The 23,280-nt window shown below is 45.8% G+C and overlaps 3 protein-coding genes across 3 annotated transcripts; 2 read left to right on the top strand and 1 right to left on the bottom strand.

Annotated features, from left to right (window-relative positions):
* Nucleotides 1–11,730: 11,730 nt before the first annotated feature.
* LOC100834446 lies at nt 11,731–18,201 on the bottom strand. Its single transcript, XM_003578228.4, has 4 exons — nt 17,364–18,201; nt 15,628–15,757; nt 13,523–15,544; nt 11,731–12,345 (listed from the first exon to the last, which is right to left on the bottom strand). The coding sequence occupies exons 1-4, from the start codon at nt 18,089–18,091 to the stop codon at nt 11,962–11,964; spliced, it is 3,264 nt and encodes a 1,087-aa protein (XP_003578276.1). The 5' UTR covers nt 18,092–18,201; the 3' UTR covers nt 11,731–11,961.
* A 139-nt stretch (nt 18,202–18,340) lies between these two features.
* LOC100842893 (protein WHAT'S THIS FACTOR 1 homolog) lies at nt 18,341–19,826 on the top strand. Its single transcript, XM_003576592.4, has one exon. It carries the CDS (start codon nt 18,373–18,375, stop codon nt 19,570–19,572), a length of 1,200 nt encoding a protein of 399 aa, XP_003576640.1. The 5' UTR covers nt 18,341–18,372; the 3' UTR covers nt 19,573–19,826.
* A 1,677-nt stretch (nt 19,827–21,503) lies between these two features.
* On the top strand, nt 21,504–22,977 carry LOC112268774. The gene has a single exon (XM_024454875.1). The coding sequence runs from the start codon at nt 22,254–22,256 to the stop codon at nt 22,710–22,712; it is 459 nt and encodes a 152-aa protein (XP_024310643.1). The 5' UTR covers nt 21,504–22,253; the 3' UTR covers nt 22,713–22,977.
* The last annotated feature ends 303 nt before the right edge of the window (nt 22,978–23,280 follow it).

Here is a 23,280-nt window from a genome sequence, read left to right on the forward strand (position 1 = left end):
TAGTATAATTATTACCCTTTTAATAAAGCATTATTTAGTTCCATTAAAGTATTGCATATTTACATTTAGTTTATTTTTCAGCGACTTGCATTAGTTTTCTAGATTCTTTTATGTATTTGTTTGTTTTGCCTTATATCATTGTGACTGACAATCACCTTGATAATTGTTGGGGGCACAAAATAGAAATTTGTGTTTTTCAAGTTGCTTGACTTGAACTTGGAACTTGAAGATAAAGTTCACACATTCCTACCGGCCAAAAGGCACCAATGTTTTCCGACGTTTTTCAGCACATTCCTACCGGCCAAAAGGCACCAAAATAGGGAAAAAGTTTCCAGAGACAGTCAGATCTTCTCCAAAACCATCAAACACACACCCGCAACCAAACATTCTACATATACTCCTCCGATCCTAAATTCTTGTCGTGGTTTTAGTTCAAAATTGAACTAAAGCAACGACAAGAATTTAGGATCAGAGAAAGTACCTATCCTTATATTGTCGAAACTGACGGGTGCGACGCGCCACCATGATCTGGTTAGAAAGAAGCTTTGGTTGATCTCGAGCAAGGTCCCGATGATCAAAAGAAGGAGGAATATGATTTATATCTTGATAAAACTCCATTAATTGAATCTTCCAAGAATAAAGTCTACGAGGTACCGAAGATCGAAATAAATGCTCGCACGACCTTGTTAAATCCTGAACGAGAACGAGTAGAAATGAGACACTAAACGCGAACTGAGCGTAACTCAGGTGGTTGGTTCCTTATGGTGGAACCAGCCCACCCAGGTTCAAGTCTCCGACTTGACATGGGTGCTCGCATTTCACTGGATTTATTCTAGGACCTAACCGCGTTGTGTTTTCAGTGGGAGTGACGTACCCGTCAACTACGAGACGCCTGTGGTGACTTCGTCAACCTCAAAATGATGTGCTGGACCAGTCTCTCGGAGATGCTCATAGGGGTAGGATGTACGTGCGCGCGTTCATAGGCGTGAGTGTGTGTGCGTGGTTGTGAGGGTCTGAGTCTGAGTCTGTACTGAAAAAAAAATTGAGACACTAAACATGAATGCCAATTTTTTTTATTTAATTAGGAACCAACACCATTTCATATCAACCACTACAACCTTCTGGTCCCCCATAATAGAACATGTGTCCATGCTTTCATGCATTAAACATTATACTAATCTTGTAGCAGTCAGGCCTGTTCTGCCAAGGCACCATGTTACTATGAATGGGATCCTGAGCATCAGCATTTGAGTCGAACAGCTTCATGTTCTTAAAGTATGCTGCCTTTTTTTCACCTTCCTCGGGAAAATGGCCACTGCCCATCGGTGGACCTCTTTCATTCTTGCGGTAACTCACATATCCATTAAATGATGCTTGAGGTGCACCACCGATCAAGTGCGGACAAAGCTCCTTTGGAAAGTGCCCTAGTAATGAAGGTGTATGTAGGTCATCCCGGTATAATACCCAATCTCCAGTTTTAGGATTCTATATTTTCATGAAAATGCGATAATTAATAAGTTTCATAAGTTTACAACCAGTAACCTAGAAATCATATATGTAAGGGTATTCACAAAGATCGACTCCTAATTGGTTCTTTGAATTTTCCTGATGTGGAAAAAATAAATAAAAGAGAGAAGAGTCATATTCCTAGCCAAGATAACAGGATAGCTTAGGAAATCTAGTGATACATAAGTCAGACTCTTATCATGTTTTAATATAAGCTGAGAGAACATGATAATTTAGTAGGTTAGTAATATAAAAAATGTTTAAGGGAAAGTGAACCGCGCTAATAATTCAGAGGTGGAAAGTCATCCGAACAGCTCAGCCCCATGTTTCCGAAGGAAAAAAAACCATCCGATGCTCAAATTCTTTTCTATTTCTGGAGTCTAATTTTTTACTATGGTATTGAAGATTTTTTTTTTGACACAAGGTATTGAAGATTATAAGGGAATGCTATACCACATAAATTGTAATCAAAATTGTTAGAGAATAAGTTAAGCACACCGTGCGTAGGCTAATTGTGATGAAGTGGTCTTCTCCATTATATGTTGAGGGCGGAGCGACTGCTTGGCCGGGCACAAGTGCAGCTCCAGCTGCAGGCACAAATCCACCGCATCTGAGGTTGTAGCAGTCACCTGATCCAGCGGAGCCTTTTCCCTGATGATAAAACAAAGGGCGTTCTACATATCTGCACTGTGCTTATATTTAAGTGCGAGGTGCAGTACTGGAAATATAATCTTTTGTACAGTACTTACTATCCAATCTGTAAAGAAACGAACATCGCTGTTATTGTACAAGTCGGGATTAACCTGTATGCAAAACATATTTCAAAAATTATTATTTCTTGATAGTAAATTTACGAGGCGAGCTAATTTTCTTTCTTACATGAAATCCAGCTGCAAACATGTTGAAGGACGGGGATGATGCATCCTCTAGGTTGGATACATATATGGTCGCACCAGACTTCAGAGAGTGTCCGCGTTGAATTTTGGGGGCCCACACACCTATTTTCGCACGGAGACCATGGTATTTTTCTGGTCGTGTCACCCACGCAGCTGACTAGTGACAAACAAAAGATTACATTAAATTGCTAACTCAAAAATAATGAATATGATCACCCGGAGGAGCAATTTGAAAATAATCAAATCAACAATAGTAATGGTTTTCCTTCTCCTTCTCCTTCTCCTCTAAACATTCTCTGAATCGTTTTCCGGTGCACCCTGCTCTTGGAACAGCAGCGTTGAGAGAACAGAGCGCAGAGACTTACTTGTGTAACAATTTTGTCCGTGGGTTCTCCAGAAGGAACTTTATGTCTTGCAGCCAACATAAAGCATGGTGGCACCGGAGGAGTTCCATGCTGCAAAACTAATGTTACTCATGTTGGCATAAAGTTTCAATTTCATTGGTGTCAAACGACACCAAGTCCCTAGTGTTGCTTATATACAAAGAGAACCAAAAGTTCAACACGCTCTTGAGCTAGAATTCGAGCAGTTTACAGTACCCAGTAGATAGCATACTTCTGGATTAAATAGAGCAGTATGATACTGTTGAGCTAAAAGGAGCAGTATATAGGGTATTTTGAGAACAACTAATTAAGCCCACGTCTTGGTCCCGCATGACTAGCACAGCCCACGGCTTTCCTCGACGGAAAAGACATCGTCTTCTCTCCTCCAAAAAAAAAAGACATCGTCTTCTCTAAGTCTGGCAGACAGGAGGAGAAGAATCGTATTTCTTTCCGATGTATCGGTTTATACTTCACTTTTCGTTGTTTGCTTCGGTTCATGTCATTAGAGACAAGAATAGTAGGCGGTGCAAACTCATATGGATGAACCGATCCAAACTAATAAAGTTGATGGATGACCCTACATGTCATTGAAAAGAGAGATGGAGAGAGAGAGTGTGGTTGAATAAATCAATTGATACTTTTGCCAACATGTAGGTCCCACTAGCTAACAAAGAGTAGGTGCATGCCATTGCAGCCAAGTAGCAAAACTATCACACGGTGCCAGATAATGGTTGCCTCGTCTTTTCACGTCAAATCTCGTGTACGCTTACGGAGCCAGGTATCGTAAAATCTCTCTAGAATTCGCATTACTTTCTCCTGCTAAAAGGCACAAATTAACACGAGTGACATGAAAATTTATTCAAAATGGAGGCTAGATCTAAAATACGAATCCAACAAAGAAAAACATGTAATAACACGATGTCAAGAATTATACATAATTCTAGAGTGTTGTTAACTTCTCTTCGGCCAGTATATTATGATGTCCGTTTATTGATCCTGCTAAAGCGACATAGTAGGGTGAACACAAAAGGATCAATAACACAACTATGGCCGGGGAACCCATTGGGTTTATGAAACAATCCTGCCTTAGGTACGAGATGATATTTGTGAGGTGCCATATGACCGTCGGGGGTGCAATTTATAGACCCGCGCACTCTTGACTTCATTTAATATCCATATCTTTTCGGATAACGATTTAATATCTACATTCAATGAATATCTTTTGAAATGAATAAATTCAAGGGTTTTTATTAAAGAAAAAAATGCATGCTCTCAAATGCTGGGTATGATTTTGATTGCCATATCAATGCATTAATGCTCCCAGATAGTATATGATCTGTATAATGCATTTACTCTTCAAGTATTGGATACAATTTCGGTGCATCTACCTAATCATATATTTTTCTCATAATTAATATCCATATCTTTTCTGATAACGATTTAATATCTACATTCAATGAATATCTTTTGAAATGAATAAATTCAAGGGTTTTTATTAAAGAAAAAAATGCATGCTCTCAATTTCTGGGTATTATTTTGATTACCATATCAATGCATTAATGCTCCCAGATAGTGTATGATCTGTATAATGCATTTATTCTTCAAGTATTGGATACAATTTCGGTGCATCTACCTAATCATATATTTTTCTCATAAATAGTTGGCGTTGTTGTGTAAGACTCCTCCTTTACTTAAATTGGGGTGCATATTGTTTCCATTGACCGAACTTTTGACCAAAGATTACTCTATCAACGTGTGACTGATGTGATACAAATCATACTCATAAAGAAGTACTTTTGAATATGAATGCAAATGTATCGATTTAATTTCACAAAAAACAGATATTAATAGGAGACTAATTCTATGTCAAAACCTCGGTCAAAGGAAACAATATACGTCCTAATTTAAGGAATTGAGGGAGTAACATTCAATGTGGAGTTGTCAGCACTTGATATCTAGCACATTACTCACCTGTATATTAGATGCTCAGGTGCAAACATTACCTTTCTCTCTTCATTCACCCTTTAAAGTACTCATATTGTTGGAATTTAACCTTTACTCTTATTATTAGCAAATATACTTTTATAAAAGACTCAATAGATGGTGTCTCTCCATTACATCCTTTTCTTATAAAAAAAATCTTCATTTCTTTCATATGCAAACAACAAATCTACTACAAGAAACTTAGGTGTAATCATGTTTTCCACAAGAGTTGGAGATATTACAGTAGGAGCCTCTCCAACTGTTTTCAGTCCAAAAAAAGTTGGAGAGATTAGTATTAGCAAATATCACTGTCACCGATATATCATACTAGTAACTCTGTCTACAAATAAGTGTAATTTTAGGTTTTGTCCTAAGTCAAAGATATGAAAGTTTGACCAACTTGATCAAAAAAAACATAGCAACATTTATGACACTAAATTAGATCCGTTTTGAAATGTACCGTGAGGACCTGGAATGAATTCCCAGACCCTCCATGTGTTTAACTTCATCAGTACAGATTCAAGCTGATGAACACAGACAAAATGAGTACCATTGCACAACAAACTAAAGATAAAATAAACTTTATTATGAATATGCCAAAAGGCCTACCAAGTGCAATGTCTCATGACATCAATAAAATCATAAATCAGCGGAAATAAAATGCGTAGAGACTCTATCTCAGCCATAGGCAGTCGCGGTAGTCCACGTGACCTCACACATTGGGATCCTTCTAGTAATCGTAGTTGGCATCTTCTTCATAGAACTCTATACATCAACAGAAATGCAATGCGATGAGTACATTACGTACGCAACATGCCCCCTCTGGGAAACCTGAATAACTACATGTTTGGCTTCAAAAGAAGGCTATATGGCTCTTTTGCATAAAAGCAATTTTCTTTGAAATACAACCATACTTTTGATGCAAGCAGTTTTTCACAAAAACAAGTTTTATAGGGGTATTTGTCCAATGCTGCTCAACAACTACCAGATAAGCGGCGGGATCCTCATGACCCGACGGCACAATCAACCTCTGTCGATCCAACACACTCACACACCAACACCGAGAAATAGAGAGAAGACAGGTAGATAACCAAAGATGCAACTTCACCCGTCCATTAACCGCAAACACGGCTATTCGAATAGTTTTACACTCTGCAGAGGTTGTACACTGGACCCAAAAGAAACCGACGTGTTACCCCATTGTTGTCCTCCGGACAGAGTAGCAATGGCATCGATTACGTGACCTTTCAATCAACGCTTCATGGTATTGTCTCAGCCCGCTAAGGTTTTCCAGTCGGAGGTGTGATCATACCTACTAAGCCCCTCTTGCACCAACAACTACAGCCATCATGCTGTCAGTGTCGGTGCCCGGACTCCGACACCGGAGATGCTGCGCACCCCCTTTTTTGGTTCGGTGAGGGCGACGGGGAACCAAACAGGAACTCAAGCACATAGAGGATTTTACCCAAGTTTGGGCCGCCGAAGCGTAATACCCTACGTCCTGCCTGTCTAGTTTCTTCTTGGTGGTATAAAGGTGGCTACACGTGTCCCGGGGGCGCTCAGCTGGCTCCCGGGTTTTTTCCTACTACTCTTGTCTATCCTACTTCTAGCTGAGTGGTGCTCCCAACTACCCCCCTTGTGCTGTCCACCAATCTGCCCCCTCTACTCAGCCCTTGGTCCTCCTTTTATACTAAAAGGGATACCACACTGTGGGCACACTCTCTCAACATGTGTTGTGTGGTGCTGACTGTCAGAGCCTTTCCTCCACGCGTCTTGCCTTCCTCTGGTCTTGACAGGACCCTTTGAACGGTCGGCGCACATAAAATTAAACGTTAATTGCACATGCTTTTTGCGTGCAAATTCGGATTTTGAAATATGTAATTGGATATTGCACCTTGGATAGCTAAAATTGCACATGTTTTTTGCGTGCAAATTTGGATTTTCAGTTGTGCAATTGGATATTGCACCTTCGGATGGCTAAAGCTGCACATATTTTTTCATGTGAAAATTTGGATTTTGAAATTTGCAATTGGATATTCGGACTTCTAAGTTTGCACATAAAATTTCAGGTGCAATTTTAAAATTTCTCATAAAATTTCACGTGCAATTTTTAGAGTTTCTCCATGTGTTCTTTAGAGTTTTTTTCATTACTACCCGAAATGCCTGTGCGCTGCCACGGCCCGCTGCAGTCCATTCCACATTTTCTGAAAGATATTTTTTCGCTACTGACAAGTCACTGATGTTACAATTACAACTCTAATAAAGTAAAAGAGAACCAAATTAAATTAAGGTAGCATGACAATGATTTTCAGGATATTGCATTTGATAAGTCAATTGGAACTGCTAAGATTCTCCAAGTAGAACTGTCGTTCCTTCAACTGCGATATGACCCCCATAATCCATCTATGCCCAATGCACCCAGTTAACTCTATAAAAGTTATGTACGGTGCACCCAATTAACTCTATACAAGTTATGTACATGAAGGAGGCAAAATTTTATAAGTAATTCCATATAACAAAACTAAAATATATCAAGGAACAAAAGAGACTGCATCAAAGGTTCTTCAGGTATCACGGTCTCAAAGGCTGGCTGGAGAAATATTTATCACGAGCGAGCCTCCGAAGAGCACTTGATACATGTCCCTATAAAGGGCACCTTTATCGCCGGCTTCTCCATGGATTGCTAATCTGCCCGTGTGCGTGCGTCGTTATCATTGTCATAACAGTCAGCTAGGTCAACTCCGGTGTCATCAATGAAATTATCACCATCTGCAGTTGTAACACCTTCTTGGTTATCCTCTGAGCCGGCTCCTGGATCTTCCTCTCCCCATCATCCTGCTCCTCACCCCCACCGCCTTTCCCACCGGAGGACGATCTACTCTCCCACTCCACCACCCTATCCTGCTTCCTCCTCTTCTTCTCATTCTTCTCCTTGCCGCCACCCCTCGGGAGGTTCTTGAGGCTCGAGGACCCCTTCCTCTTCTTGGCCTCGTTGGCGGCATGGTCCTCCAGGCCCACATCTGCCAGCCCCGCCGCCTCCTCGCCCCAGTCCTCTAGCTCGCCGCCGGGAACACCACCGCCGCCACCTCCGCCGCCCTTCTTCAGAAGGTGCTTCCGAGGCCTGGAAGAGGAACCGGCCCCGTCGTCGCCGTGCATGGGGGTCGGCGAGCGGTCGCGGTTCCAGCCGCCGCTGTCTGCGTCGCTGAGATTGTCCTCGAGGTCGTCGTAGGGCTGCGCATGTGGCTCCGGCAAGAGGTCCCGCACGCATGAGGAGGAATTGCAGGCAGCGGCATGTAGGGCTAGGGCAAAGCGAGTAGGTACGTTACGCGGCTCCTGGTCGTGCTCGTCGAGGAGGAGGTCGAGCGCGTCATCCTCCGCGTCGGGGTAGCGGGCCCCTGGGGCTTCTTCGTCGTCCAAAGCCATGCTTGGGGAAGGCGAGCGGCGTGTCCACGCGGGCGGCGCCTTTGCCCCTGTCGCCTGCAGCAAAAGCAACAGCAGCATCCATAACGGCCGCGGGCTTCTCCCCCTCCTCCTCCGCCGCAGGATGCTCCATCCTCGAGGGGATCTCCATCTGCGGCGTCGCGGTGGCGCTGGCCCGTGTACGCAAGCATGAGCGACGGGCTGCGTTTGTCTGGATTAGGATAGGGTGGATTGGACCGGCGGCGGCGGTGATTTGGCTCGGGATCGTGTTGCGATGCGCTAACCCTAACTTTGGCTCGGCAGGTGGTCGGTTAGGGGACGACTCGGACGAGGATAAACGGTTCGACAAAGGTGAAAGGGAGCGACCGAGCCAGCACGCGGGGGTTTGACAAGAAAAGCTTGACAGGCGACGAAAACGCATGGTGCGTTTTTTTTATAGTGGTATAGATTGGTATGCTTTTCTAAAAATCCAGCCCATATCAGAAATAACAGCCCAACTATTTTGTCACACAAATAAAAGGCCATTCAGTCCACCCCAAATAAAAAACAAAGCCCACGATTCACAGAACAAGCAACATATCGTTAGATCGGTGGAAACAATCCATGGGCATGCCGTACGCCCATACCAACTCGCTCAGTCGACGGTAGCTAGACCCATATTTCAAAGGGCTCGGTTACAGAGGGCGCAGGCATGATTTAGCCTAAGCGGTGCTCACTTTTGGACATCCTTGATTAGGAAACTTTGCCTTCCGCACTATTTCTGAAAACGGCAACCATTTCCCAAACACGTACTGCGTTCACATGAGGCTGCAGCTCCCTCGGCTCTTGTAAGAGCTCACACGGACCCGCTCTCCCTGTACGAGCTGCTGCTGCCATCGTGAAAGAGCTCACAAAGGGCTCCTCTCTCTGTAGTATCGATTTGTCACTGTTAACTTACATCAATTAGTTTAAAAGCTAACCTACATGGCATTAGTAGTAACATGCACCAACAAATGAGGGAAAATTAGGTTGCGGATCAAGTCCATCTAAAACGATCAAATCTGTTACATGCATATAGATTGACAGTGATAACTTACATCAATTTGTTCGAAAAAGTTAGTTCAGGGCTTCAGGCTCCTAGAAATATATACCATATACTCCCATGTTTCAAAAAGTCTTTTTGTCGTAACAAATGACTCCAGGTTGAGAAAAAATAATTCATTAGTGCATCGTAAGGAAGTAACTCAGCTTGTTTGTAAAGTGACCGATCAAGCTAAGTAATTCACACCAAAGTTTGTGACAAGCAAACATTATTTTCAGCCCGCCGTAGAGTCCTGGACATCTAGTCGAGGCCAGCTAGCCACCATTGCCATGAGTCATAGTTGTGTTCCTTCATGCTAACATCGATCCTGACGCCTCATGGCACGCGACTTCGCTAACGATTCACCAGGCTGTCCACCACAGGTGCCCTGCCCAATAGCAAAGCCATAATGAAGGTTAGGGGAGCGACAATCTAAGCTAAATGGAGATAAACATAGTCTTTGCACACAAATTCCATGAATTAAAGAGTGGGAAATACAACAAATTTTCCTAATGTGAATATTACTAAGTACCATTGTTGGTGGACATGATTTGAATGGAAGGCTCCATCCAATGCTACTTGCAACTGAAAACAAATTGTGTACTGTACAAAGTCAATAGATAGAAAGTTACTTCCAGAGACAGTAAAACTACATCCAGATTTAATATGTGAAGTAATTCTTATAACTAATAGAACTAGAAGTTACATCTAAAATTATTAGAACTATATCTAGCTGAATTATAAAGTAAGTCTATTTTCTTGAAAGTAAAATAACTCTTACAGACATACAGAACTCCTGTCGCCGATGTGAACAAATTACAGTAGAAATTGTGAATCGATGGTAAAGTATATATGAGCAAACGCTCGATCTGTACATGCAACACCCACTATAGATCAGGTTGGGTCTTTATGGGACTTGGGAGTTGGGACACATATACATGGGCAATTCATTGGCTTGAAGCGATGGCTAGCTATAAGAGACGGAGTCAGCTTCCAGTTGAAAGTATCGAACAGAGCATTGAAGAACTGAATCCTTTCTCTTGTTGTCTCCTTCCAATCCCATAACCCCTTTCTCTTGTTTTTTCAGTCCGAAAGCAATATGGAAAAATCATGTTAGACTAAGTTTAGTCTAATGCACCAGTCGGGATGGTTTCTACCAGCCCGGGTGGTTTATGCACCGTTCAATCGAGACGTTTTTCCACTTGAAAAGAAGGGTATTTCAGCGATTGGAGCTGGGGTTGGCATCTCTGTGTAACAGCCCAAAAAGAGCAGTAGTCAAACGAGTAACTTCGCCGCGTGATGAAATCTAACGGAGGAGAAGAGTGCGCACTCGTTAAGAGCAACGAGGTGCGCGGGCACAAAAAAGATTCAGCGTATTTCGAACGTATGCATGGGGATACTCACCTATACATTTTCCTTGCACTTAGGGCATCTGTTTTTCATCACCACGAGCGCTTTTCGGGTGCACTCCGGATGAAAAACATGCCCGCAGGGAAGCTGTTTCACCGGCTCATCTGGGACAAATTAATTCCTCGAGGCAGATTTCGCATTCTGCCGCGGGCTCTCCCTCCTCCAGCGGTGGCGGCGTATAGCCTACCGTTGGCAGCCCAGCAAACGCAGCTGCGTCGAAGCGTGGAGCTGGCCCACCGGAGTTTTGCCTCGAGGACCACCGGCGGTAAAAGATGTAGATTAAAATGCCGAGGATCACAATAGCTCCGACGACGCCGCCGCCTTCCATGTACGGAGCATCACCACGCTGTAACCAACCGCTGGTCGGCTGTGAAGGCGGTGCACGGTCCCCAACTGTCGGCATTAATTGTGCGAGTGCTGCTGCGGACTGAGAACTTTGCGGCGGCGCGCGCGAGGGTGCCGGGGTGGTGGGGGGTGGCCGCGGCGGCGAGTTCGGTGGAGCACGGGGAGGATGAAGAAGAAGCGCGCGCGGGGGGGGGGGGAGCGGAGACGGGGAAGCACGGGGCAGGGGGAGCGACCGGGGAGAGGTAGAGAGTGCTTCGTCCAGCGCGGAACTGCAGAAGGTGCAGGCGTTGTGCACACGCTGGAGGCTGATGCTCCCTAAGAAGCAGAAGACAGCGGAGCGGTGGATGAGATGCTGCCATGCTGGCAAGACTACACTTGAATACTTGATGATCTGTGAACTAGGCCAAGCTCATGGCAAAACTGGAGTAGGATGAAATCCCTTTTGTAGTTGCTTTAGCTGTTGTTGGGCGGCGCGGGGGGGAGGGGAGGAGGAAGAAGCACGGGGCTGGGGGGAGTGGCAGGAGACGGGCTCCTCTTATGTAGGACAGTAGGAGATGGCGCAAAGAGTGCTTCGTCCGCGCGTGTCGAAGATGGCGATCGAGCGTTCCGAGACCGACTAGATGTGGGTTAGTTTACATGGTTTCCTTCCCTTATGTATTGCGTTAGTTTCTTAGCGTCAAGTCCAATTCTATAAACGAGATTACCGTGTTTAGTACAAAATAAGAGATACCATGTATAATTAACCAATGATTCGGTCACGTCTTTCATAGTTTCATAACACGCAATGTGTTCATACATCACCCATTCCAAAATAAACGGCCACCGGAGACATAGATAACTACGATAGCAAAAGCTGGGCAAGTTAATTTCCAGAAGCAACAAGGGATTCACCAGTAAATGGATGCATTGTCAGCACCAGATCGGCATACAAGACGAAAACAGCAATGGTAACATAATGTTAAAGCGATGAACCATTATTGAGTATGCTAAGGTGACCAGATGTCTTGTCCTTGCACGCGGGGCAAATGAAGCCAACAGAATCAGCCTGCTGCTCGGCGGTGCAGAAATGCTGGAACCTTGTGTTGCACCATACACATACAGATTGGAGCACGCCGAGGTCGCCCCAACCTAGCTGGGGGGGGCAGCCCCCGAACTGCGGTGCATAGCCTAGCATCAATGTTGGCTCATAGCCCAACATGAGTGTTGGCTCAGGCACAGGTACAGGGTTAGGTCTGCCCATGATCCCAAACTGCGGAGCTCCAGCTGAGGCCATCCGAAGATGCTCCTCAAAACTAGGATACATTTGCTGCTTCTGCCCACCAAATCCAAGTTGCAAATCGCACTGTTGAAAAATAATAATCAAATTATCATGCCCATCTCCAAGATGCCATCAAATAATAGAATGGCGTAAAAAAATGGTGTCACGGGCGACGACACAACCCTAGCCCAAGTTACGGGATCCTAATCTCATCCAATTAGAGTAAAGAAAGAGTGATCTTATTTAGGAAGCTAAAGGTAGAGACTGAAGTAGTTAGTGAAACTGAGATAGAGATAAGATTAGCTTCCTTTCAATTAAAGATGGTTTCCTCTATGTTGGTGGATTAGTTTCTTAAGCATTAAGTCCAGCTATCTCTATAAAAAAGACACCATGTATAATTTGCCCCTCTAATCACGGCAGGGATGCCTTTACCAAGTTTAGCACATGACAAATGGATTACTAGAGTCAACAAGAAAATAGGTAAAATATAATGAATAATGGTGTGTTCTACTGCTATATTTACTCTGCAGGATAGGAAAACGCTTCGAACAAAGAGTTTGAAAAATTCTAGACACATTTGCTAAAGGGTAGAACGATAATTCAATGTGAAAAAAAGTCACACTTTCCGTTTTGGACCATACAATGTGTTCTGGCAAATGTCCACGAAATTGTAATGGTACTGGGCAAAGACACATTCCGGTGGGGTGTTTCGGCAAAGGCCACGAAATAACGGTGTCCTCCAGCCAATTATCCCTTACTTAATAGATTCTTTATGATCAGCATACGATGAGACTTGCAGTAATTACACTAGTTCAACTAATGCAATAGTTTGCGAACATGCTACATTGTGTGACCTCACAATTTTACATGTTTTGAGTTATCAAGCAAAGAATCATTTTTGTTTCCTTCAATATTGACATGAGCCTATGATTCAGTGATTACTGATAAAATTAAAATGAAAAGCAAATTTGTCTATCACCAGGTATGTGTGGAAGTCAAAAGAATAAAATACCCATTGAAGATTTGAGTATGCAGTACGCACTATATAGATCTAGTCTGATATTGACTTGAGTCAAATTTTCAAACAATCAATAAGCAGGAACAGCAGGTGAGTTGTAAAATGTTACTCCCTCCGATCCATATTAATTGTCTTAAATTTGCTCAAATATGGATGCATCTATGACTAAAAAGCTTCTAGATACATGTAATATTTCGACAACTAATATGGATCGGAGTGAGTAGCATATCCCGTGAAATTTACCTGATCTTGAATCATTCTGCTCATTGGACCACCTTCAACAGCACGAACCAAAGAGGTCAGGCTACCAAAATTGTTGTGCATGGACAGAAAATCATCGACACTCCCACTTGTGCCAGCTGCAGGCAGTGAGTCACAAGAAGGATCACCACCATTGTACTGATTATCCAGGTCACTGTCAGATCTTTCCAGAGCCTCAAGCATGGAACCCTTGATATCAAAATCGAGTGTGCAATGTTCATTTGGTTCATTGTGACTGGTGGAGCCACTTACAAAAGAACTCCTCATACCATGAAAATCAATTGCATCAGTTGCAGTACCACCAGTCAGTGTGTTTAGATCAGATATTGAGTAGCAGCTTGAGAAATCAGCTTTCATATTCATGGCATTATTGAGCTGGGCAAGGCTACTTTCTGTGATAGCACCATTGAAGATGTCATTGTTGTAAGCTTCAGCATCAAAACCTGATTCGTTACTCGTTAAGTTCCGTGGGTTCACAAACTGTTCCTTGGCATTAGCATCACATCTGTTGCCATTGTTCTTGATCTCGGAAGTCAATGAACAGGAAGAGGTAAAATAATCCACACCAATTTGAGGAGAGATAGGGTTCATGGTCAAATTGGATTGATACACCATGTCATTGTTCTGGCTGACAAAATTTTCAGGCTTGCAAACATTGTTCTGGTTGACAAAATGTTCATCCTGACAGACATTGTCACCAGAGGTAGCATTGAAACATTGGACAATAATGGGTGATCTGTTCCCGTCATCCAGCGCATCAGATGTTTCACACTTTGCACTAGAAACAGGAGAAGGTATTGTATCTAAACATGAATTGAGATTGACATCCCTTATTCTGACATCACTGTTGATCTCATCATTTTTCACTCCACAATCTATCTGATCCTCAACAGGTTTGTCATATTCAGAGATAGTAGGATGGACCACACCCCCAAAGTTACAAGCTATCTTGCCATCATCTACCTCCATAGCAATGGAATTAAGATCAGGCTCATCCAAGTTGGCAGACAGTGCGTTATTTTCCACTTGGTCGTTAAAAGTAGTTTCTCCAGGAAAACTGCTAACTTTGCGATCCAGTAGATCACAGTGCTCAGCAACTTGTTTTAATTGTGTAGTAACCGTATAGTCCATTGGATCATCTGCATGTTTGCTTTCACCTGGAGCATCTGTAGTAGGTGGAACCTGTTGAGGTATGAGACATGTTTCATCACGCCTGCTGTAACTTTCAGAGTGATCTGAGCTGGGAAAATCTAGATCTTCTGAGCTGGCATGCTCATGAACTTCTGCAGATTTACATGTACTAAGCTTGCTTGCTACAACAAAAGTAGGAGACTCTTCAGCAACAAGACATGCTCCATCAAGGATTTTATGGTCACCAGAATTGTCGACAGGTTCCTTAAGTTGCCTAAAGAAAATATCTCCACCAGAAGTTCCTTTTTCCTGTTGAGGTAAGCCAGTAATATCCTGGGGAAGGTCCTTATGATGCCCAGAGAAAGGCTCTCCGGCAGCAGGTTCTTCATCTTGTTCAGGTAAGCCAGTCATCTCTGGCAACCCACATGACACTGCACACGAGGACGGTTGAGCATCCAGCTTTTCTAAAGATGCTCCATCAAACAGTTCTGCTGGACTCTGACCATGACTTCTGACATCAGTAACGTCACGCCCGAAATAACCATGTTTATCTTCAAGGGCCCTCTGGCATTCCTGAGTCTCAAGCTTCCCATCTTTGCCGACTCCCATTTCAACAGGTTTATTAATCCTGCGCCTTTTAGCTTTCCTTTGGTGAAAGGACAACTGATGCTGCACATAGCCACTCTGGTTCTGAAAAGTCAAATTGCATTTTTTGCACTCTTTCTTGGCTGCTTCTATCCTAGTTTCATCCTTATAAGATTTTTGTCTATGCACCTGGGAATCACCACTGTGAATGGACAATGTAACAGAAGTAGCTGGTACCACACTCCGTTTTTCCTCAGTTGAATCAATTTGTTGGTTCAGACCTACAGACTAGTTAAAAAATTCATCAAGTCAGACAGTGAAAGCTGGAATGCAGATTACAGAGATATGGTGCATATTAAAAAAAAACTTACATTATCAGCACTCAACTCATGCACTCCTACATTGCTCTGGACAGTAGTTGGCTTTGTCCCCAAATATCCAAGAAGTGACATGAAATAGTTAGAAACTTCTTTACAACTAGCAAACTGAAGTCCTTTGGGGCTGAGGAAGATATTTATGCACATTAGCTAAGACAAACAACAGTAGTAGGAAATTGACATGAAAAAAAATACAATTTGCTACTGAATTGGATGAAAAAAACATTCACAGACTAACAGTCCAAGCACCAGTAGGATATAAGGCAAGCTACACTGTTCGAAGAAACATCTACCATTTTTGGTTATTCACATGGATGCTTTTAGAAATACAAATATAGCTTATGCAAAGTACCGAGAGAGTAGTATATCTTTGAGAGAGAGAGAGAGAGAGAGAGAGACTACTGACTATGATCAGCCACACCAAGGCTCCGAGGGCTAATACAAGAAGACAGAGGGACTAGAGAAATTTTATTCATTTTGCTCCATGTAAGTAACAATGCTTAGCCTTATATACACTGCAAGCAGGTTAGAAACAAGGAAATAACTACTTCATATCCTTATATTCTTAGGCTGCGTTTCATTTGTTGTTAAGATTTGGCTTAGAGGCTTAACCCACAACACGCTCTTTGGGTTAGGGGTCATGTTAACTCAGACAAAGCCTTTTAACCTCTAACTGTCTGTGGGTCGAATTTGTAACTACCAGACCAGTTAACCCGCCTAATCTTGCCAAAATGCAATCTGAGGATTGTTGAGCCTGTGCAAGAGCGTGCATGCCTGGACAAGGATTTCAGGTTTGCAAAACTACTCACGTGCATATACCCAGGGAAGAATACAAATAGTAAAACAAAAAACAGAGTTGGCAGTAGGCACCTGTTTATTTGCTTAAATAAACAAATCAAAAAAATAAAGAAAATCATTGCCAGGATGCTTGAACTACCAACAAATAAGAACAGCTGTTCCTTTTTCTTAATGAAGAACTTATACTTTGGAAGTATCATATGTATATGCAGCATTGAGACATCAGGCATCCCAGACCAACCTAGGGGTTAGGCATGCACCTTCAGCTAATGCTCTACCAGAGACAGGATAACTAGATTGTACATTCAACATTATATACAGGCACTTAGTACAAAATTTGTACTAACCTAGTACAAAATGGACTACACTTTTTATGGATCGGAGGGAGTAATGATTAGCTTTACAAAATGTAATGTCTATGATCAAGGCGCTGAAAACCTAGATTTCAGACGTCAAGCAATGGAAACAAAGAGGACCAACTAACAGATGATTAGGTTAAATGCACTTTGATGCATGTATTCCCAACCATCGGAGGCACTAAAAACTAGATAGCAGGCATCCTGAAACAACACTGCAAATGCTGCTCCAGCTACAATATTAAAAAAAAAAATGGACTACACATTTCAGAAACCCCATTGTCCTGATGCATAAATTTCAAATATCTAGTTTAGTGCTTCCATCTGGTTACTGCGATCAGTATCACTGGCTTAGAAGACATTATTTTTCAGCTACGGAATGCATTACTCTGATGTGAGCATGAAAAGGAACCATGATCCTTGTGACTAGTGAGAACCACTGCATAGAAACTTGCATCATATTTAGATCATAAACCTGAATCATCCGTCACCCAGAAGGCTAGAACAGCTATCAAGTACCAACTGACATCCACAACCACTAGGATCAAAACAAACTATATGGAGAGAGTTACAAACCTAACATAACGTCGGCAATTGATCCAGGCAGCACGCTCCTTCCGCTTGATCCCAAGGATTAGCTTCCACCCACAGGGCAGGTGGTCACCGAACACAGCGGCATCCACAAACTTCCTCCGCCGCCTCCGGCTCCCCCACTGCCCCTCCAGCCCATTCATGAAACCAAGCAGCTCAGACTCCAGACTCAGTCCCTCAGTCCGCTTCCGTATCTCCTCCCCATACGGATCCACCAACTCCGCGAGCCTGCCCAAATCAACTGCCAACCCCGTCGGATTCATCAGCTCCCGGTCGGGGTCCAGGATCGGCGGGGAGGGGTCGGGGGGCGCGGGGAGAGCTATTGTGGGTGCGGTTAGGGTTTGTTGCTGGAGTGGAATCGACGGTGGTGACGGGTAGGAGGGGTCATCGCGCGCAAAGAGCCGCTGGAGGTGGAACAAGATGAGGCGGTTCTCGGAGTCCGCCTCGGTGGGGGCGGCGGTGGAGGAGGAGGCGGTGCTAGGGGTCAAGTTGTGGGAGATATTGGTGGCGACGCGGTGTCGGGAGAAGGTCTGCTTGCGGGAGCCCGCGCTCTCGTTGAAGACGGCGCGATCGATCTTAGGGGGCGGGAGGAGGTCGGCGTCGCGCCGACCGCGGCGGCGGTCGATAGCGTAGGGCGATGAAGCCGCGAGAGCCACAAGCTCCGACTGGGAGAGCGCGGCAAGGTCGACCACGGGAGCCACCTCCGTCCCCATGGCGGACGGCGGCGGCGGCGGCGTCTTGTTGCTGCGGACGGGTGATTTGGGTTTTTTTAGATGGGGTGATTTGGGGTTTGGTTCCGAGGAAACGCAGAAGGGCGTGGATGCGAATGCGGTTATTGCGGCGGGGATGGAGATGACAAGGGGAGTGGGCTTCCAGATCAAACGGCTGCGCTGACTTTAATGTTCGTGCGCTCCATTGATCGAATAAAACTGAAACCCCCGCTCCCCTTGTGTACTCACACCACGAGGCTACCGCCGCCGCCCCGCGCCTAGTGATGGCGCGCCGCCTCTTCTCCGGCGCGAGAGATCTCCTCGCGCCCGTCCCAGCTCCTTCACCATCGCCGCCGCCTCCCTCTTCTTCAGCAGCCGCGGAAGCGGCGGCGTCGCTCCTGCCGCTGCTCCCGTGCAAGCGGCGGAAGAAGCTCCTGAAGAAGCTCAACAGCCCACGCGTCGCGCCCATCGAACCCGAGGCCGACCGCCGCGTGGCGGCCCTGGACGCCGTCCTCGACCGGGACGCCGCCTTCCGCTTCCTCCACCGCGCGCGCTCCTTCATGGCCTCCCTCCCGTCTCCGCACCGCATCCCCCTCTCGGCGGCCGGCAAGCTGCACCGCGAGTTCGGCTTCCCCCGGGGCCGCAGCGTCTCGCGCGCCGCCGCCCGCCACCCGCTGCTGTTCCACCTCACCACCGTGGGGTCCGTCCCGCACCTCGCGCTCACGCCGCTCATGTGCTCGCTCCTCCAAGAGGAGCGCCGCCTCCACGATGAGCTCCTCCCCACGCGAGTGCGGGCGGTGCGGAAGCTGCTCATGCTCACCGCCCACCGCCGCATTCCCCTCGCGAAGCTCCACCATTGTCGCGCGGTGCTCGGCCTGCCCGACGACTTCCGGGACCGCGTCCGCGAGTTCCCCGACGACTTCCGTGTCGCCGTGGAACCCAACGGCCTCCGCGTCCTCGAGCTGGCGCACTGGGACCCCGCGCTCGCCGTCAGCGCCCTGGAGCGCGACTTCGTCGTGGACGAGCGCCGCGTGCGGCGCACCTTCCGCTTCTCCGTCCCGCACCGCCGGTCGATGCCGCTCGACGCGGAGGACGCGGACCGGCTGGACGCGGCGACCACGTTCCCGCTGGTCTCCCCCTACACCAACGGCGCGCTGCTGAGTCCGTGGACGCCGGAGGCGGAGAAGTACCGCGTCGGGGTGGTGCACGAGCTCCTGAGCCTGACGCTGGAGAAGCGCGCGCTGATACACCACGTGTTCGAGTTCAAGGAGGAGCTCGGGCTCACGCGCCACATGTACGCGTCGCTGCGGAAGCAGTGCCGCGCCTTCTACCTCGCCGGCACGGAGATGAACTGGACCATCTTCCTCCGCGACGCCTACGACGACGACGGCGTGCTCAGGGAGAAGGACCCCCTCGTGCTCTTCAATGAGAAGCTGCAGGGCTACGCGTGCATGACCGAGATGGATTCCAAGCAGAGCTGGTAGTAGCCTAGTAAGACGCCCCGCCGCTGCAGAGCTCGGCGCTGGATTTGCAATTGCATTCTGTGTTGGGTGCATTGTTTTGTCATGTATTCGATGCTTAGTTTGTTCGGTTTCCACTTCCAGGCTGATTTTCTCTGCTTCCCTGGTCAGAATTTTGAGATGGTGGCGTACTTCATGGTTACCTCCTGGAACCGGCAACAGCAATCATAAACAGATTTCTTCCGTTTGGATCCTGGAAGCAAAACCTCTGCCCCAAAGCTCCTTCTATTTTGGTATTTGGCGACTTACGTCGTGAATATTCATCACTTGCTAACAAACAGCCCCTGAGAAGTGAGAACTTTATCTTGTTATTACTCGAAGCAAGTAGAAACGCATCACGTTTTGATCTTCCTCGACCAAACTCAAAAATCGGTGGCAACATATGCTACGCGCCCGACGCCTATTCATGTTCCCTTTGGTTGATAATATACAAACAGCCGTCGGTCGGTGCCTCGGTGGAGCCTCGTCCTCTCCTAGCTAACTACTTCTCCTACTCCTCACAGACAGACGCAGCCCGGCCCGATGCTCCCATGGAGCTGACACGTCGAGCAATCCATGTAGACCTCCGCAAGACCGCAACAGAGTCTGAGCGCCTGACCTTCTCGATCCCTGACACAACGCACGGGCCATCCCTCCATGTTGCCGTGTCGCGTGCGTTTGGGTCGGCCCCGCCCAAAGCCCGAAAGCCTCGCGCACATGTCAACGGGGGACGAGGCGGGAACACCGTTTCTAGCCATCTGCCCGCCAAAGTGCCAGACGGCAGAGGCACCGACGCAACGGCAGGCCTCTGCTCTGAGCCTCTGACGAGCAGCAGCAGCAGCATGTCCTCGAGCAATGTTCAGCACAACCAACCGCGGCCAACGTTTTACGATCAATCACCAACCCGGAGTCCCAAAACCGACCGCGAGTTTCAGGCGTCGGGAGTTTGGTCCATGGACCGTGTATTCTGGTTCAAACATCAGAGTGGTCGTCAAGTTACTCCAGAGCCTTGCTGTTCATCGTCGCTTGCGAGCTAGTGCTACCAAACGAGGAGAGATATCTCCGGTAGGGGCACGGGCGCACGCTCAACAACCGCCGTGACACCTAGGCGTAATCCACGGAGATGCGACAGCGTACGTGCGGTGAACCTGAACGGCAGAACTGGTTGCCGTACCAGCAAGGCAGTAGTAAAAAACAGTATGTGCACGCGGCAACGGGGACAGGGTGTATATGTTCGTCAGTTCGTGGCAACACGTTGTTGGTTCGAGCACAGGAAGAAGAAACAACATTACGCATACAGAGCCCTTAACCGGTGTAAAGCTTCCTTCGATTACTTACCGGCTCCACGTCCAAACTTTGCAGGAAATGCAGGAACAGGGAGGCAAAGAACGGATGGCTCGAAGTAGCCATTGTACATGCAGCACCAGCAATCGGATATCAAGATAAGATAGGAAATACGGAGTAGTAATCACGTCAGAATATAGGATGAGTTAAACCTTAAACGTATGGTTTTGGAGTAAGATGCAACGCAAGAGGGATCAGTATTCACAGGACTAACGGACAACGCAGCACAAGAAGAAACAACTGGGTCGCAGCATTTCTTATAGGGACCGCAAGCTCTGGCTGACCTCGCAAAAGCCTTTTTTCCATCCTCAAAGCTTCAGAAACAAGCCAGAGTTGTTCCTTTCTCCAGCTCGGAGGAAAGGATGTCACGTAAACAAGTTTGGTATCTTTTTTCTCCCAAGTGTTTGCTGATCTGCAGGGTAAACAAAAAGCACCGCGGGCTAAACACATCAAGCACTTTACTGCGACATATCTGGTTTGGGAGATACTATTGATATTGTAAATGCAGAAAAACTAGCACTTGAAGCGGCAGAGCATTACTTACTGGCATGACAATGAAAAAGATGCAGCACATGAATCCAGTGGATTTGGGTTTAATTGCTCACACACTAAAGCAAACAAAAGACATGTTCTCCTGGTCCTGCAGAGATGTGCCATAAACAAGCTACGCATTTTTGCATGACAGACAGACACAGCAGCGACAACAAGCCTTTTGAGCTATGCCAGCCTCATTCTGTAACCTTCTAATCCTACTAAATCATACCCCTAACCCAAGCAGGTGCATCTAATCTCCCCAGGCCCCACCATGAGGTGAGAAGCTACGGCCACATGGACTACAGATGGAAATACCTGTAACACTGCATTGTAAGCAAATGTTTCCTTCGTGGCTTTGGTGACAAGAGAGAGTACAGAGACGGTTGAGAAAGTTATGGGTGACAGTTGGAAGGATATGCCGTCTTCCCATTTAAACACACTGCCCTCCTGCTTTGTGCAGTCCCTTGACATAACACGCACAGACACAACCATGCAATCCAGCCCTTCCTCCGAGTTCCCCGTCCTGTGAAGGTGGCTGCATGTTGAAGACTTCAGCGCTCTTCTCAGGTTATCGCCTTGTCAGTGTTCAAGAAGCACAAACAAGAACAATATCTTCTTCGGTGCTGCACTATTGAGGAGATTCAGATTTCAGAAGAAGCATAAGAGTGGGTGTTCTAGAATTCACTCTCGACCTCATTCTGCCCTGTTTACCTTCTGCCTCTTGTATTTGGCCTTTCTTCGGTCTGTTTGTCTGTCTGTCTCTCTATCACCCACTCCCATCTTCTGTTATGGAATCCTCCCAGATCACCGGGGATGATGGGGAAGAGTGCAGCAGTAATGAATCTGGATGGACAATATACCTGGCCTCCCCCATGCGTAGCGATGATGTGAAAGAAAATGGCAGCGAAGGAAGTAATGTTGAAGATGGCAGTGGCTACATCAATGAGAGGAGGAAAGGGAAAGAAGACCACAATCAGGATGATGATGGAGATTATGATTCCCTCGCTTCTGATGCTTCCACAGGACCAGCTCAAGTGAAGGCGCTTGAAGGCAAAGAAGAGAAAAATCGTCAGACAAATGTTGGTTGCAGCGATGAACAAGGTAAGGATGAACAAGATGAGATACGTACCAAAATCTTGACAACCTGCAACAAAAAGGCAGGCAAGATAAAGAAAGGGGATGAGAAAACCAGCAGAAGAGGCCACAGCAAAAGACGTAGCTCCTCAAGAACAAGCTTCTTTTGGTAAATGGTGTAAAATCCTTGATCACCTATTTCTTTCCTATAAAGCTAGAATGCATGTTAGAGACCTCGATAATTGAAGGGCTGATGGGGGTCCATGCTATTGCCTTCCATGGTTTTGTCCATTTGTTAACCACCTCATAGGTCAATTGTTACTATGAAAATTGTCACCATTTGTTATTATTCGATACCGAACTCTTAATATCAGCATTCAAACATTGCATTCTCTCCTATGTATCTATAGCCATTAATGATCCCTTTGCTTGGATACACTTTGAGATGTATGAACTGTTACAGTCACCTACCTAAAGGATAATTCAGTTCAATAGCCTTCTGCTTTCGCAGTATTTTTATAACTTGGAATATCTGCATGAGGTTACAGTTTATTAAAAGAACATACATGGAAATCTGCTTTATGGTGTTACTGTGGACAACCTTTTCATACTTAATAAGTAATCAACTCAAGTTTTGTCTATCAGATATTACATCATCTGAATATAAGACAGAAATCAGAAGTAACAGGCTAACAGCATTTACAGGCAAGCTTAGCTATACTCCCATTTTTCTTGACCTTA

The sequence above is a fragment of the Brachypodium distachyon genome, chromosome 4 (genome assembly GCF_000005505.3).
Source record: "Brachypodium distachyon strain Bd21 chromosome 4, Brachypodium_distachyon_v3.0, whole genome shotgun sequence".
Lineage (NCBI taxonomy): Eukaryota > Viridiplantae > Streptophyta > Magnoliopsida > Poales > Poaceae > Brachypodium > Brachypodium distachyon.